A 16,115-nucleotide genomic window follows, 5' to 3' on the forward strand; every position below is an offset into this window, starting at 1 on the left:
GTCTCTTTATTTCATGTTGTAGTGCTTAATCCTTTTATTTACTTGTCATGTAAATTTGTCTAATTTTTTTTTTTTGCCTTTGACTCCCCAGGTGGCCTAGAACATTGGCAGGCATCACAGCATACCTGCTGTGTACACGTTACTCTGCTGGCAGTGGGATATATCCTGGCAACTCACAAGATGAGAGAAGAGCCTGGCGCAGATGCGACAGAGGAGGGTACTGGGCAGAAGAGGACTACTCCAGGTGCCAATATGCAAATGATGTCACTCGAGTTCTTTATATGTTCAATCAGGTAAGTTGTACATTTCTATAAAATCAAATTCTTTAATGAAAATAAAAACTCAAAAGTCTTTCTCCATTTTTTTAAGCTGGTAATACTGGTGGTCTAGATGAATTATTATGAACACATGACTCTTGAGTACAACAACAGAACTTGTAGGTTTATGTTAAGAGTTTGGTTTAATATCTATTTTGAGTGCCCCCAGATTGAAAGTGTAAGGAATATTTAATTCTTTGGTGTACTTGTGTAAAGCATAAGAAAACGGTACTTGTCATGATAGTTCTTGTCAACTGGATGCTCTGTCCTGCCCACATGCTATAAAGAAACAAGGCAGGCTGAAGTTGTAATGGAGAACAGCTATTTCCATTATAATAATAGAGTAGTCAAACTCTGCTCTGCCTCTGTTGCTGTAAACCTCTAATAGACCGATATGTGGCCAATGAAAGTTAACTAGTGAAAGTAGTGAGTATTAACTAGGCTTCTCTAATCTGGTAGTACTTTCCAGGATACAAGAGATTATTCTAGATTTTAAATGTAGCTATGAAACAGAATTTTTCAGCTCCAAACTCCTTTTGAGTCTTATCTCTAAGTAACACATACTTTCACAAACACTGTTCTTCAGTGATGTACCCAACCTTGTATGTATAGGCGCTGTATTGTAAAATACTCCATAAAGCTTTGAACCTCTCGTTTAAGCTTGATGTTTTCCAATATGTACTGTCAGATCACTAGCATCAATGCAATATGAGAATGTTTTTTGGTGCGGTGGTTTGGGTTGTTGGTGTTTTGGGGGTTTTTTTGTTTGTTTTTTTCAATAATACAGCAATGCCACTTGAGTTGATGTTGGTAGCACCACCCATGTTTAACATGGGCCATGATGCTTGCCTGACCTCTGGGTAGGATTACTGTGTGTTGCCTGTATTTTTGGAATGTTTCAATGTGCAAGCTCATGTTATTTTAGAGAAAACTTCACACTGTGTATCAGAAGCACCACAGCCCCTGACTGGCACAATCAGGATCTAAACTGATCTTTGCCCTTTGGATGTCTCAGATTATATACGTAGTGAAGTCTTGACATCCAGTGGCTTGGGCTAAATCTAGTTTGAGGCAAAAGCACTGAACTGCATATTGCTGACTTGCTCCCTCTGTGTTCGATTACTTACTAATGCAGACATAGCTTTTTATCTTGCTGCTCAGGTTCCCTGAGGACCAGTGGGCACTGGTGTAAAAAAGGCGGAAAGAGTGGGAGGGACAGAAATAGAAAGGACTGCCTGTTCTGGCCCAAGATGAACTTAGGGGCTGACGTAACTATTTGTGTTCTGCTGCTTTACATTCTGAGCACTAGAGGTGCATGCTGTGGCTTGGTCACAAGCATGTTTGAGGGCTGGTGGTGCTTAATGACTGGTTAGCAGGTGGAAGATGATGCCAGGGATCCCTTTGTTGTCCCTTTGTGGGACACAGCAAGGTTGATTGTTTGCTTATTGAGAGCTTTGATGCTGCTGGTTTGCTTTTTCCTCACCTGGGAATTCATGTTTTCCTGCAAGGCCTGTAACATTTCCTGCCTATGTAGTGTAGCACAACTTTAGAGTTGCAACTGCTCAGGAGCCTAGATTGCTTCAGCCTGTTAGAATAGCGTTTAGTTAGTCAACGTTTACCAGGTTGTGGAATAATGTTGCCAACTTTGTGTTAGGAAGTTTAAAATGTGAGGGTCAGATTAGTATCTTCAGAAAAGCAGAAGTAGAAGTATAATTTCCATGTGTGAGGTAGATAACTTGCTATTATCTGCTGAAAAATACATGCACGCAGGTATGCTACGCTGAAATAGAAGTTTCAAATTTATTTTTTCTTTAAAGGGAGAAGTGGCATGTTTTGGTTTTAGTTGTTTTTACTCATTAGAGCCTTCCTCTTTTTATGTGTATTAGGTCTGGAATTTATAGCAGTATTCTGCACAGAAATTTATTGTCTCTTTGAGATGAATATTAAATGTTATAATATTATAAGCATCTTTAGAGCCTTTGAACACTAAGGTAGTAGAACTGTTTTGAACATTAGAACTCTGCCAAGCAATTTAAATGAAGTAGAGGTCTAAGTTTAAAATGGAGTGAAACTTTTGTGACATTTATACAAGAACATTTGTATTTCACTGTTCTTGTTTGTGTATAGTACAGGTATAGTTTTAGGTGAAAAGGAATTCATGTTTAAAGAAAAAGTTCAAAGAAATTATACAGAATATCTCAATTTGAAAGTTGACTTTGTTCAGTGTGTGTTATGACTTTGAACTTTATTTACACTTTAAATACATGACTTTCAGTGTTTCGGGAAAAAAAAATCTTCCATTAATTGCATTTAAATCTATGTAGAAGTGCTAAGACCAGCAGGGACAAACATGTAGTTGTGCTTATGTGGCACATTGCAAATTCAGTAGGGCAGACCGGATATCTGTACACCAAAAAACGTAGAGATGGGACATTTTGGATTATCATGGATAAACAGCATCTGAACATAAGCTGATAACATTTGCACAGTGTTCCACTGTACTAAGTGAAATTTTCCATTTTTGGTCCCTGCTAGCTCAGGCATGTTGATTTTGCATACTATTTAGTGAAGAATTTTTCAGCATGGTACTTGTTTCAGGAATGAAATCATGAGCTTTGTCAGAGAGAGGATCTATCTTGGGTTTTTTGTGTGTGTTTCATTCCAAATGCTTTCTGTAGTTACAGAATCAAGAGTGAATGCTACAGCAGTGGTGTGTTTGAATTTATTTGGCTTATCATGCTATAAAATACCATACTTCAGGAGCTTTGTGTTGTCATGCCTAGGCTCTGGTGCAAAGGAAAACAGGCATTTGACAGTACTTTCTTCCCCCCCTTTTCTTGGTGCAGCACCTCTTTCCCTTCTAGGGCAACAGGACAAAACCCAGTTTCTGGCTGCAGGTACAAATGCTGGTTCTCTGGCTTGTAGGAAGTGTTTTTGCTAACACATAAGCTGGTAGTCCCTGGCTACCTAAAACACTGTGATCCCCATGGAGATTTCTATCCTCCTTGACAAAATGCTTATTTGTTAATTGCTGAAGTGTTTCCTGTATCTTGTACTTACTTTTCACTTCTTCCAAATGCTTATGTTTCTCTATGTAGATGCCGCTCAACCTTACTAATGCAGTGGCAACAGCAAGACAGCTCTTGGCTTACACCGTTGAAGCAGCAAATTTTTCTGATAAGATGGATGTTATTTTTGTGGCTGAAATGATAGAGAAATTTGGAAGATTTGCTGAAAAATATAAAGAGGTAACTGGATAATTTGCCATCACTTTAAAGATAATCAAAGTGTTTGTCCTTAAGTATTCTGAGCAGTGAAACCTTCTCAGCATTAGATACAGGCACTGAGTTAGTGGATTATCAGATTCTATTCCATGTTTTTGTTTGTTTAGTAGGTCCCTGAAGTGCTGACCCATGGTCACAGACTTTGCATTCGCGCTGAGATGATCCAGCATTCACTGGACCTGTAATGTGAGTAACACCTCTGGTCAGCACTGGAGCAGGGAGATAGGTACAGTAAGTCTGTTTTTATTTAATATGGAGTGGGTCACACAGGTTTTCATTGGTATGTTCTTATGTAAAAAGACAAATAATGAAAGCCTCAGAGATCCTCTCAATAATGAATAAAACAAGACTTATCTTCTCCCCTCCCACCATGGTAGGCTGTCTTTATTCAGTATTGAGCTGTATCTCTAAGGTTTTCTGTATTCCTATATCTTGCAGGATATAAGATAAGACATTAAAATAAAATCTTAGAGAACGCTCTAAGAGGGGAGAAAAATGCGAGTGGTTGAATAGTCCCACCATTGGGTAGGAACTCTCTGTTTCACTGCTGAACAGAGGTTATATTGATCTCACTGTACAGTGCATGTTGGGAAGTTGGAGACCACAATGCCTCAATTTTAACCTTGCGCAAAAAAAAGCCAAATTTCCCCATCCACCCTCAGAAAACCATAAATGCTGGTTGTAATTCTTTGCAGAATGCCTTGGAGAAGTTTCAGGCTAAATCTCGTTTTTACAATCATAGCTTGGGTTTTTTGGTTTTTTTGGTGTATTTTGGAATTATACAAGCAGTTCATTAAATGGGTGATTTTGTAGCCAGATGAAAATAGGACTGTGTTTTAGATTGCTGCATGATTTGTTACATTATAAAGATATTCTTTTCTCAGCTGTGTTTTATTGTCTGTAGAGTGACACAATCTGGCCTTACTTTGTCATGTTTGAAGGTAATAGATGATATGAAAAAATCTAAGTTAATTTCATAGGTAGTTTTGGTCTTAGGCAATGTATTTTTTTTATCTTAATTGGTTTGATTTGAAGTCAACCTTTGATTTCTTATATATTCAAGGAACAGGACTGCAATTTAATTATTTTTAGTGGCTATTAATAAGACTTAGTTATTTCTTATTAGGGTATTACTCGACAAACTTCTTTACTGTATTCACTTATACCATCTTATTGTCAGTTCTTTAGTTTTTGCTACAGTGGCTATTCTGAAAGATAAATACTATAAATTATTAAAAGCTTCATTTAATAGCTTTTTCATGTCAGAAGAAGAAACAAACTGAAGACAAATGTTCAGAAGGTTTTTAGCAGATTGTCTTAAGTTAGAATGCAGTTGAAAAAACTTGTGCGTACCTTGATAAGCAGGCAAAAGAATGTAGTATTTTTTAAAAGTATGAAACATGAAACAACTTCAGTCCTGTGACTTCAGGATCTTAATACTGATACTTTATTGTAAAACCACCATTTGTTAAGGTGTAAAACGTTACCAGTTTTCAAGTAGGAGTAAGTTATAATAACCATCTTCAAGTAATTTAACTTTCATTTGTTCTTGAGAGTTTAATGAAAAGGGCTACAGCCTGCAAATGCTTATTGAGGCTCTGTTAGCTGTTGAGAACGTTTATTGACTGTGGCTTCTGTCCCTAAGAGATAGTTCTTAAAACAGTTAATATTTTTATATTCCCATTCTTGCATTTATTTTTAAAGATTTAAAAAAAGAACAACAAACTACTGTGTTCTCTCCGTATTAGTAATATTCTGAAAAGAAATTGGGAAGCCTGGATGGTAAAGGAGAGGTCTTCCCTACCCCATCCTGTCTCTATTTAAGCAGAAAATTCCAGTCCCTAAATTTAGGCACTGTGAGTTAGAGTTCAGTCAATTCAACTAGAAAATACATGCACCTTCACTTTTGGTCCATTAATTTTGGCAGACTTGTGGCCTAAATAAATGAATTCCCTTTACAGTTGTATTTGTCTGTCATACAGAAGACAGGGTAGGGAGTGTGAGCTTAAACTTAACAACAATGTAATTGGTGATTTGAAAGCAGCTCTGGTACCTATGGGTATTTGCTGTCTCTCACGCATAACCTGCGACCTAAAACAGTTCATGCAAAATTCAAGGCAAGCAAGGAAAGCATCAAAGAAAAGGTAGACAGAGCGAAAGGAAGAGAAGCAGAAAGGCTGCATGCTAATTTTTGCTTGTATTACTCTTTTCTTATTATCTTCCCTCATATACACAAACTGTATTATTGTTGATTTATAGTTTAGTTTATTGATTCTAGGTTTGAAGTTGATTATAAACAGTCCTTTTAAATAATTAGTACAATAAAACATGGAGTATTACACTCATTGCTTTTAGTGAAATACCTGTATTTCTCATGTTTTTGATTTCTAAGTATAATGTAAACAGATAAATTACATTGGCACTACAGTTTTATTGGATGGAGATAAATGTCCGAGCCAAAGTATTTCAGTATCTCAACATGACATGCAGTGATTGAAATAGGAACAACCAATTTCCTTTTGCTTTTTGTCAAAGACAAGTCACTTTGTCTTTTCTGATAATGATCCTACTTGATGACCACTTTCAAAGATAAAAAATGTCTTATTTCTCTTCCCTTTTAGCTTGGAGACGTGATGGTGGACATAGCAAGTAACATTATGTTAGCTGATGAACGTGTTTTGTGGATGGCACAAAGGGAAGCCAAGGCTTGCACTAGAATTGTACAGTGTCTACAGAAAATTGCTATGTATCGGCTTGCTAATGGAGCTCAAGTTTATTCTACTGTAAGTATAAATTTATTTATTTAGAAGACATTTTGCTGGCTCTTGAGTTTCAATAGCTTTTTATTTTTCTTAATAGATATTGGCATTATCTGAAATGCCTACTATTTCTGTAGGGAGAAGAGAAATAATCTGAACAGATTTATCCTTGCCAGATAAACAGAAACAGTTTTTTGTGTGGTTTTTTTCTGTTATGGCAGAGAATCCTTTTAAGATTATTTATTATTCTTCCTGTGGTGTGTAAAATTATTTAATGTTTGATTTTTGTCATCACAGTACTCTCCAAATATTGCTCTTGAGGCTTATGTAATAAAGGCTGCTGGTTTCACTGGGATGACATGCACCGTATTTCAGAAAGTGGCTACATCAGACCGTACAGGACTCAGTGATTATGGGAGAAGAGATCCAGATGGAAATCTAGATAAACAATTAAGCTTTAAGTGCAATGTTTCGAATACACTGTCAAGTCTGGCTTTAAAGGTCAGATACTCATTGTTTCCCTACTGACTTTGTAATAGTGTCTTAAATATAAGCTTGCTTTCCAAATGCTTAATATTATTAATTTCTAATGTTAAAGTAGTATTTTTATGTAATCGAGAATGACTGTGACAAGAGATAATTAAAGTGACAAATGATAATAGAGTTTGATTATAGAATAATTTCTTAATGGACACAGTTTCTAATGAGTAGGTGTGGTTTTCTTTATTAAAACATCTTAAGTTGAAAGATGCGTTCAGACCTTTTCATAAGTATGGAAATCGAAATGCTCCCTAGTTCATAATAATACTTTGTTTTGCTGTATTTTCACCTTCATTACATACTAAATCAGATATTAACAGTCTCCTTAAATATCTGAAATATTCTGCTCAGAATGATACTGTAATTAAGCATGAAGTAGAAAACAGACCTGAAAGATTAATTTTATTTGTGTATGTGAGTGCCCATACACAGGTACACATACACACATATATATATTTGTGGGTGTGTATAGAATGGAAACACTTCCTCATATTCTGTAAAAGTATTTTTTCAGATACATTGCCCAACATACCAGTTTGCTTTTGTCCCTTAATGTGCTTGAACGTTACTTCAGGGTGTATATTTGAAATTATATTTATGTAATTCTATGAAATTGCATGCATGCTTCCCTACCCATGTATAATTTATATACAAGTTATAAAAACCTGTTTGTATACAGCGTTTCCTTTTGAATGGTACTAATGCACAATTACAACATTTCTTTGTCTGCTTGTCTTGGTTGCTGCTTCTAGTTGCCAATAGTCTAATCTGGAAAACTCTTGTAATAGTTTACTGATACTAACTTCAATTTTACTCTCTGTAACAAGTAAGGTAACTACAGAATCTTAACTTTTTTTGTCTTTTTTCTTTTTCAAAAAGTGTTAAGGCTTTAGTAACCCAATTCGACTATTTTATCATGGATTACTTGGAAACACTGTCAAATAGGTTTGTCACAATACATAGTCTGCTAAATGCATTCGTCTCTGACACTGTTCAGTTGGAGGAGTTGCTAATTTAATCTCTGTAAAGAATTTAATTTTCTCTTTAAAACTTTAAAAATCTATTTCTTTCTAGAACACAATTGTAGAGGCTTCTATCCAGCTGCCAGCTTCCCTTTTCACCCAAAAGCAAAAAAGAGAAATCAGACCAGCAGATGAATCTGTCTACAAGCTTCAGCTTATTGCATTTCGCAATGGAAAGCTTTTTCCAGCAACAGGAAATTCAACAAATCTGGCTGATGACAGGAAACGTCGTACAGTTGTAACACCAGTTATTCTTGCGAAGATAGGTTTGTTTTTTATTATTACTTTTTCATGATCTTTAAGAAACATTTTTGACTTCTTTTGTTTCGACTAGTGTATATCTAATAAAAGGTTTTTAGCATCTAATGTGTTACATGTTGAGAAATTTATGTGCAAATACATTTCTTTTGTAACAGATGGTTTAAACCTAGCCAGTCACCACGTTCCTATAAATGTGACGCTGCGGCGCATTGCGCATGGAGCAGATGCTGTTGCAGCTCAGTGGGACTTTGATCTCCTGAACGGACAAGGGGGATGGAAATCTGATGATTGTCGTATTCTTCTGTCTGATGAAAATATTACTACCATTCAGTGCTACACCCTCAGCAACTATGCTGTTTTAATGGTATGACACTTGGAATTACATGTCTCTTTCTGGAACTTAAAAATATTCAGAACGCCATTCTGTTGGGGTTTTTTTCTTGCATTAAAGGAAATGAGCATTCCCGTGTTCCATTTCACATAAAACTAGACATATGAAATAAATCTTCAGTTTTTGCTTGTGTTGATGTAAATGTTTATGTAAGATGATGTTTAAGTGGAAATGTGTCAAAGCAGAATTAATTGCTGAATATACTAGATACAAAAGAATTTTCATATGAAAAGTACTATATTATAGGAAGCCATTTTAATGAGCTACTTAATCAAATGGGCTTTTATGAACTTTAGTCTAGTAATGACAGTTTAAAATAATGAATGGTAACAGTTGAAAAAACCTATCTTTTCTGCGTTAGATTAAATTTGTTAGCTTTGTCTGTTGACAGGAGTGTTTTCCTAGGTTGGTTTTTTTTCACTGAAATCCATAACCAGAGATAGTTATTTCACTGCAAATTAGCTATTCATTCGTTCTGTGGTATGTAGGTCTGTTACCAGAAAATATCAATTGAAAAAGGAAAAAAAAAATCAAACAGTTACTATCCAAAATATTTTTGAAATATTGGTTAAAGAATAGTATCTGAACTCTAGTCTTAGCATATTAATGTCAATAAAATGGTTAACCAGTTCTAAAATACAGTGATAGGTGAAGAAGGGAGCAAGACACCTTATTTTAGTGCTCTACAGTTATGAAGTAGGATTTCTTCTTTGTCTGTTCCCGGAGCTCTTCATTTCAAAGTTTGGCCTGGGAGGCTTCCCTTTTTACAGATGGTGACTGCTACATTTCTCATCAGTCATCAATACAGATGCTAAATGATAAAATGTGATACATGAAAATGGTAGGCTAGTAGGAAGCTGAGTTGAAATTGTAAGAGGTTTAGGAAATATTGTTAACATAAGTGTAAATTTGGTATGGGTTTTGTTGTAGTTAATGTGATCTGCGTAGAATTAAATATATATTTTTATGTAATCATATGTGGAAGAAAGAGGATTCCTTTATGATGATCAGTGCATGAGAAGTTGCAATTTTTGTTTTGCAACTCAAATTTTTCAAAAATCTTTCTCTTAAGAGAATTAAATAGTAGAATACCAAAAAGCTAAACATAAATAAAATTAAGACTTACATGCCAAGCTTCTTAAAAGAGCTGAAAGAGAGCAACTTTTCACTTTACCTCTGAAGGTACTGTTTTAAATTACTTCAAACTGTTATAATCCTGTAGTTCCCTTCTTTGATATTTTAAAAATATATAATCCTTTCCTAAAACATAACAGCGTTCTTTAAAACAGAATTAAACTTCATTTGTATGTGTAGTATGGGTGTAAAGAGAGAATGCTTTAAATTGGTCACATTTCTGCCATCTGGAGGAAGAAAAATGCAGAGCATATTCAATCTGCTGCTGTAAATGACTATTTCTAAATTAATACATGGTAAGATTATATCAATATCTTATTGTGAGTTATACAGAGAACTGTTGACAGTCAAAAAATCAAAAAAGTTTGAGGAAGGGGCAGCTTTCTTCCATTTCTGCCAGTGGCTCTCATTCTATGCTTGCTCAAAACTGGTGTTCTTTAAGTATTTAGCTACTTCCCAAAATGTTAGGCTGTAGGGCCTGCAGAGGAGGGGAGAGGTGGAGGAGGACAGAGTAATGTACATCTGTTAGATGTTCCTTGCACACAGTTAATACACTGCAAAAGCTCTGGATGTCTAAGCTGCTGAAAAAGGTTTTCATAATGCCTATCCATATGTTAAGTAAAAAAGCCATAATAGCCTATTTCATTTGTAGACTGTCATAGTGTTGTGAAAGTCTGGCTCCTGGTCCCAGGCTCACAGGAAATTATTTTGGGTTCAGTTTTAGAAGTTTGGCTTCTAATTCAGCAGTTGTCATTAACATTGAGTGCATGAACAGTAGTGGCAGGAGGGACCTGAATGCAATATTCCATCATCCTGGCTGGATCGTGAATGACTTAACCAGAGTTACTTCGCTCCTTTTAGTCTACTTTAGTACGTATATGCGTAGAAGAAATCAGGTTGTAATGTACTGACCTGTCTTTATATGTTTCAGAACGTAATGTAAAGTCCCCTCTGATAAGGAAACCCATAACTGAGTGCCTAGTTTTCTAATCTAGTGATTTAGGAAGATACAGTTATAAAACTTTGTATTTATTTGGAAATAATTTTAACCACTGTTTAATAATAGAAGAGATAACCAGGAGACTCAGCTGAAATCTCATTATTATAGGCCTACAGCAAAGGAAAAAAGCCAGCAGTGGTAGTTGAGAAGAAACAGACTTCTGCTAGTTGGCTATAAATGCCCCAGTGTTGTTCTTAATGTCATCTCTGCTGTTGTTTTACTGTCAGTCTTTTTTATTAAATTATTATTTCGGATTAGTTTAGCTTAGAAATAACATTATTAGCTCCCCTCACTCCTTTTAGTAGGTCTGATAAAAACGTTGGTGCAATCAGTAGGAATTCCATTGACTTAGTGGGTATTGGGTCAAGGCCTTTGCTAGCTAGGCTAGGCATGCTGAGTTTTCTCAGATATCTTAGAAGTTTACTGTAAATCTTGTGATTTTGTAGCACTTGTCATGCATGTATTGGTGTGAACTTAAGAGAACATCTTGTTACCTGTCACAAATCTGGAAGCAGCAACAGGAATTCTCCTACAGTTTCTGTTCTCTGATACTCACTGGATATGTGTGATGACACATTTGCTCATGCTTGTAACAGCAATGGGTTCCTAGGGATCTCCAGCTGGATATCAACCAGGCCACAGGTAGTGTTGAAATCAGATGACACTGGCTGCCTGAGGCATAATATCTTATGATCTTTCTCAAAGTATTTTTTCCAGGTGCCAAAGAAAACCAAATACATAAAAATCAAACTGGCAATCTGATTAAATTACTTTGAAATGAGCTTGGTGAGTTAGTTCAGAATAACAAATTTATATTCTGATGAAAGAACAATTGAAGGAGTGAAGAGACTGCTGACTCTAATTTAATTGTAAGCCTCAATTCAAGAACTTTTCTCCTGTCCATGAAATCAGATTACCCATCTTAACCTTAAAAACAGATTGTATATCACTCTGATTTTTCTCAAAACAAACTGAAGCTCCCTCCTAATGTTCTACTGTTCTTTGTGAATGCCAAATTTGTTCTCCTTTCTCCCAGCACACTTTGGAACTTTGCCAACTCTAGAGGTTTAAGAGTGACTCTCACTCAGAATCATAGGTGAGAGAATTTTCTGTATCCTGTCTGTTCTGAAAAATTCTTTTTAATAGATTTTTCAACTAATCTTAATAAAGCAAATTTATTTTATTTTATGCTGGAAGGTACTGAAGTGGGGGGGGGTGGTGTTTGGGGTTTTGGTTTTTTTTTTCAGTTCCATTCGTTACCATTATGGAAATAGAACCCTAGTAAATTGTAATGGCATCCAGACAGAACTACGTTTTCTTGCTATTCTTAGTAATAAATGAAAATGTCACTCCTCAGATGTTATTTGAAATACTGCCATGCTTTAACAGTCCAAGGTTCTATTTCATGCTTACTTCTTGAGTAACATTTTGACGGGTGGATTCAGAAAATGATGCTAAAGAGCTGTTGAATTCTATTTGAGTTATCAACTCTCTATTCCAATGAAGCAGTAATCATAGAATAACAGTCTGGTAGGAACATCTGGGTGTCATTTGGTCCAACTACCTGCTCAAAGTTTGATCAGCCTCACAAGTCAGATCATACTGCTCCAGGTCATCATAGTCAAGCTTTGAGTATCTCCAAGGTCCAAGATTACACGGTCTCTCTGGGCAGTATGTGACCACTTTCATCAGAAATTTTTTCCTGTATCTAACCAGAATTTTCCATGCTGATGATAATGTCCATTGCCTCTCATCATTTCATGGCTTATCTCCAAGAAGAGTTTGACTCAGTCTTCTTTATACTGTCCCAGTAGGTATAGCTCAATATAATAATGAGATTTCTCCCATCTTCCTTTTCTTCTTAAAGATGAACAAACCCAGCTTTTTCAGCCTCAAGACAGTGTGTGCTTCAGCCTGCTAATCATCCCAGTGATCTGTTAGACTTGCTTCATCCAGTATGTCAGTGACTTTCTTGTACTGGGGAGCCTCAAATTGAAGGCATTTCTGCAGAGGTGGTCTTACAGTGCTGAACAGAAGGGAATAATCAATTCACCTGCTTGCTGTGGTTTTGTTAGTGCAGCAAAATGTGGCCTTGGGCTGCAGGCTACACTGCTGACTTGTGGACAACTTTTGTCTGCCAGTACCCTCAAGTGGTTCTTTCATTGCTTTCTATTCAGTCCCTTGCCCAGCCTGTATTGTTGCACACATGGGGTTGTTCTATCCCAGATGCAGATCTTTTCACGTTTTCTTTGCTAAATTTCATGATGTTTTATCAGCCCATTTCTCTGGCTCACCAACATCCCTCTGAATATCCTCCAATCTATTGATCAGTTTCTTCAGTCTATAGCATCATCTGCAAACTTGCTGAAGCCACTTTCTGTAATGTTCTAGGGGTTGTTGCAGAAGATAATAATCATAACTGAAACACACAGTTGTTCTACATGCTATATAAGTATTTTAAGAAAAAGAAAATGGTGTGTGTCTATAAGCTGCTAACTTCTCTGTATATTCAAGCATATATGAAGTTTAAGTGTTCTATAAGATGTGTGACTGCATTTATAAAGGTCAGCTAGAATAGCAAGTAATTGTGGAAGAAAGCCTGGAACATCAGATAATAAATAATTGGAGAGTCGGGGTTGTGGTGGGGGAAAGGGATTTTTTTTTTTTTTCCAGAAGGTTGCTGTTACTTCTTTATTTCATGTTTCCTCTACTTCCCCCTGCCCCCACAAAATGAAGACATAAGGTGGACTAATGTTAATTTTGTTTTTGTTGTCAGGACTTGACAGGAGCTGAATTATATACACAGCCAGCTGATCTTTTGCATCCAGTAATTTATGCCACTGCCATGGTTTTGCTAATGTGCCTGTTGATGATCATAGTCAGTTACATATACCATCACAGGTATGAATCAAAATTACTAGACTAAAAAAATTAGTTTCATAGTGCTTAGGACTACTTTTTATTTTTTGATAGGAATATGATATAGTAATCTGCATTTGGTTTGGGGTTTTCTTCCTATAAAATTTGTTGATGCAAACTAACAGTTAAGCAAGTAGCTATTTCATCTGTTCTTGAGGATGACAACGTAGCTCTCATAACCATGTATCTCTTTGATTCTTCACTTTTGCTTCATGATGAAAGAAGAGACCACTCAAGGATGATGGTAGAATTTAACGAACTGTTCAGGCTTTTACGTTTCTATTGATGTGAAAGCTTGAAGCCTAAAATTTTTGAATCAGGCCCCAAATAGTTGTGTAAAGCTAGTTAATAGGAGGGTGTTTTAATTTCTTGTGATGAAGACCAGAGATTATATTTGATTACAAAGTACGTGGTAGTCAAACAATCATTAACAGTAATTGTTTCTCATTTATCACAAGTGTATCTTGCTAGTTTCTGAAAGACAATAATGCAGCTGTGTTTTATGTTGTCTGATTTGTTTCTTTTAACAGTGTGATCAGGATCAGTGTAAAAAGCTGGCATATGCTAGTTAACCTGAGCTTTCATATTTTCCTGACATGTGTGATGTTTATTGGAGGCATAACTCAGACCAGGAATGCCAGCATTTGCCAAGCAGTAAGTAAGCATGCAAACACTTGAAAAATCAGTTACCAGTTTCATACTCCTATATATGTATAGGCCGCCCTTGCCTCCTACAGAACAGTAGTACTGTACAGGCGTTTTCATCAGAATGTAAAATTTAGACAAAAAAAATCAATCTTTCTTTTTTTACCTTAAAAATTTCTGTTGTGTTTTCATCTAGCCATGAAGATAAAACTAGTTCATTACTTGAAAATTGGAAAAGTATTTCAGAAGTGCAACAGAAATTTTTTTTGCCCAAAATGCTATCACAAAAGAATAAGTTTTACCTGTTTGTTTTATTTTTGAGACTTATTATTGTATTGTTTTATAAGGCTGTATGTGGCCTTTACAGACATGTGAGAACTGATTTCCACAGGTAGTATTTATTTCCATTTGCTCAGTATAATGTAAAGGGAGGGAGAGAGAAGTGATTCAAGTCAAAGACCCATGCTTTCTCTAAACAAACATCACTATTGAGACTCCTCTTTTATAACAATTTGTTCTTCTAAGATTTGGCCATCTCTAATTCTGTTGCAGTGGTTCAGTATAATAACAGTTGTCACTTTGGAATGGTATCAGTGAAATTTTTTAAATGTTTTCTTTTTTCATCCAGTGACTTATAAAAGTTTCTAATCCCTCATGATAATATTCCATAATGCTTTTTGTTTGAGTTTACATAGAATCATAGAGTAGCTTGGGTTTGAAGGGACCTTAAAGATCATCTAGTTCCCATCATCCATGGGCAGGGACACCTTCCACCAGACCAGGTTGCTCAAAGCCCCGTCTAACCTGGCCTTGAACACTTCCAGGGATGGGCCAGCCACCACCTCTCTGGGCAACCTGTTCCAGTGCCTCACCACTCTCACAGTGAAGAACTTCTTCCTTATATCTAATCTAAGTCTACCCTCTTTCAGTTTAAAGCCATTACCCCTTGTCCTATCACTACATGAACTTGTAAAAAGTCCCTCCCCAGCTTTCCTGCAGGCCCCCTTTAGGTACTGGAAGGCTGCTATAATGTCTCCCCAGAGCCTTCTCTTCTCCAGGCTGAACAACCCCAACTCCCTCAGCCTGTCTTCACGGGGGAGGTGTTCCTGATCATCTTTGTGGCCATCCTCTGGACTCGCTCCAACAGGTCCATGTCGTTCTTATGTTGGGGGCCCCAGAGCTGAACGCAGTACTGCAGGTGGGGTCTCGTGAGAGCGGAGTAGAGGGGGACAATCACCTCCCTCGACCTGCTGGTCACGCTTCTTTTGATGCAGCCCAGGATATGGTTGGCTTTCTGGGCTGCAAATGCACACTGCCATGTCATGCTGAGATTCTCATCAACCAACTCCCCCAAGTCCTTCTTCACAGGGCTGCTCTCAATCCATTCTCTGCCCAGCCTATGTTTGTGTTTGAGATTGCCCCGACCCATGTGCAGGACCTTCCACTTGGCCTTGTTGAACTTTGTGAGGTTTGCATGGGCCCACCTCTCAAGCCTGTCAAGGTCCCTCTGGATGGCATCGTTTCCCTCCAGCGTTGTTGACCGCACCACACAGTTTGGTGTTGTCGGCAAACTTGCTGAGGGTGCACTCAATCCCACTGTCCATGTCACTGCCAAAGATGTTAAACAGCACCAGTCCCAATACCGACCCCCAAGGAATGCCACTTCTCACTGGTCTCCACTTGGACATTGAGGCATTGACCGCAACTCTTTGAGTGTGACCATCCAGCCAATTCCTTATCTACCGAGTGGTCCATCTGTCAAATCCGTGTCTCTCCAATTTAGAGACAAGGACGTTGTGCGGGACAGTGTCAAATGCTTTGCACAAGTCCAGGTAGATGATGT

General features: G+C 37.0%; 1 protein-coding gene across 2 annotated transcripts in view; it reads left to right on the forward strand.

Annotated features, from left to right (window-relative positions):
• The window catches only part of ADGRA3 (adhesion G protein-coupled receptor A3), a 63,658-nt gene that overhangs the window by 39,388 nt on the left and 8,155 nt on the right, over positions 1 to 16,115 (forward strand). Inside the window, exons 9-16 of one of the 2 annotated variants that reach the window (XM_052780345.1) lie at positions 92 to 293; positions 3,416 to 3,565; positions 6,223 to 6,384; positions 6,658 to 6,861; positions 7,975 to 8,188; positions 8,339 to 8,547; positions 13,485 to 13,609; positions 14,158 to 14,281. In XM_052780345.1, the coding sequence (XP_052636305.1) occupies positions 92 to 293; positions 3,416 to 3,565; positions 6,223 to 6,384; positions 6,658 to 6,861; positions 7,975 to 8,188; positions 8,339 to 8,547; positions 13,485 to 13,609; positions 14,158 to 14,281 (1,390 nt within the window). The remainder of the gene's footprint in view (positions 1 to 91; positions 294 to 3,415; positions 3,566 to 6,222; positions 6,385 to 6,657; positions 6,862 to 7,974; positions 8,189 to 8,338; positions 8,548 to 13,484; positions 13,610 to 14,157; positions 14,282 to 16,115) is intronic. The other variant, XM_052780346.1, reaches the window with a different exon arrangement.

This window comes from Harpia harpyja, chromosome 2, assembly GCF_026419915.1.
Source record: "Harpia harpyja isolate bHarHar1 chromosome 2, bHarHar1 primary haplotype, whole genome shotgun sequence".
NCBI classification, from domain to species: domain Eukaryota; kingdom Metazoa; phylum Chordata; class Aves; order Accipitriformes; family Accipitridae; genus Harpia; species Harpia harpyja.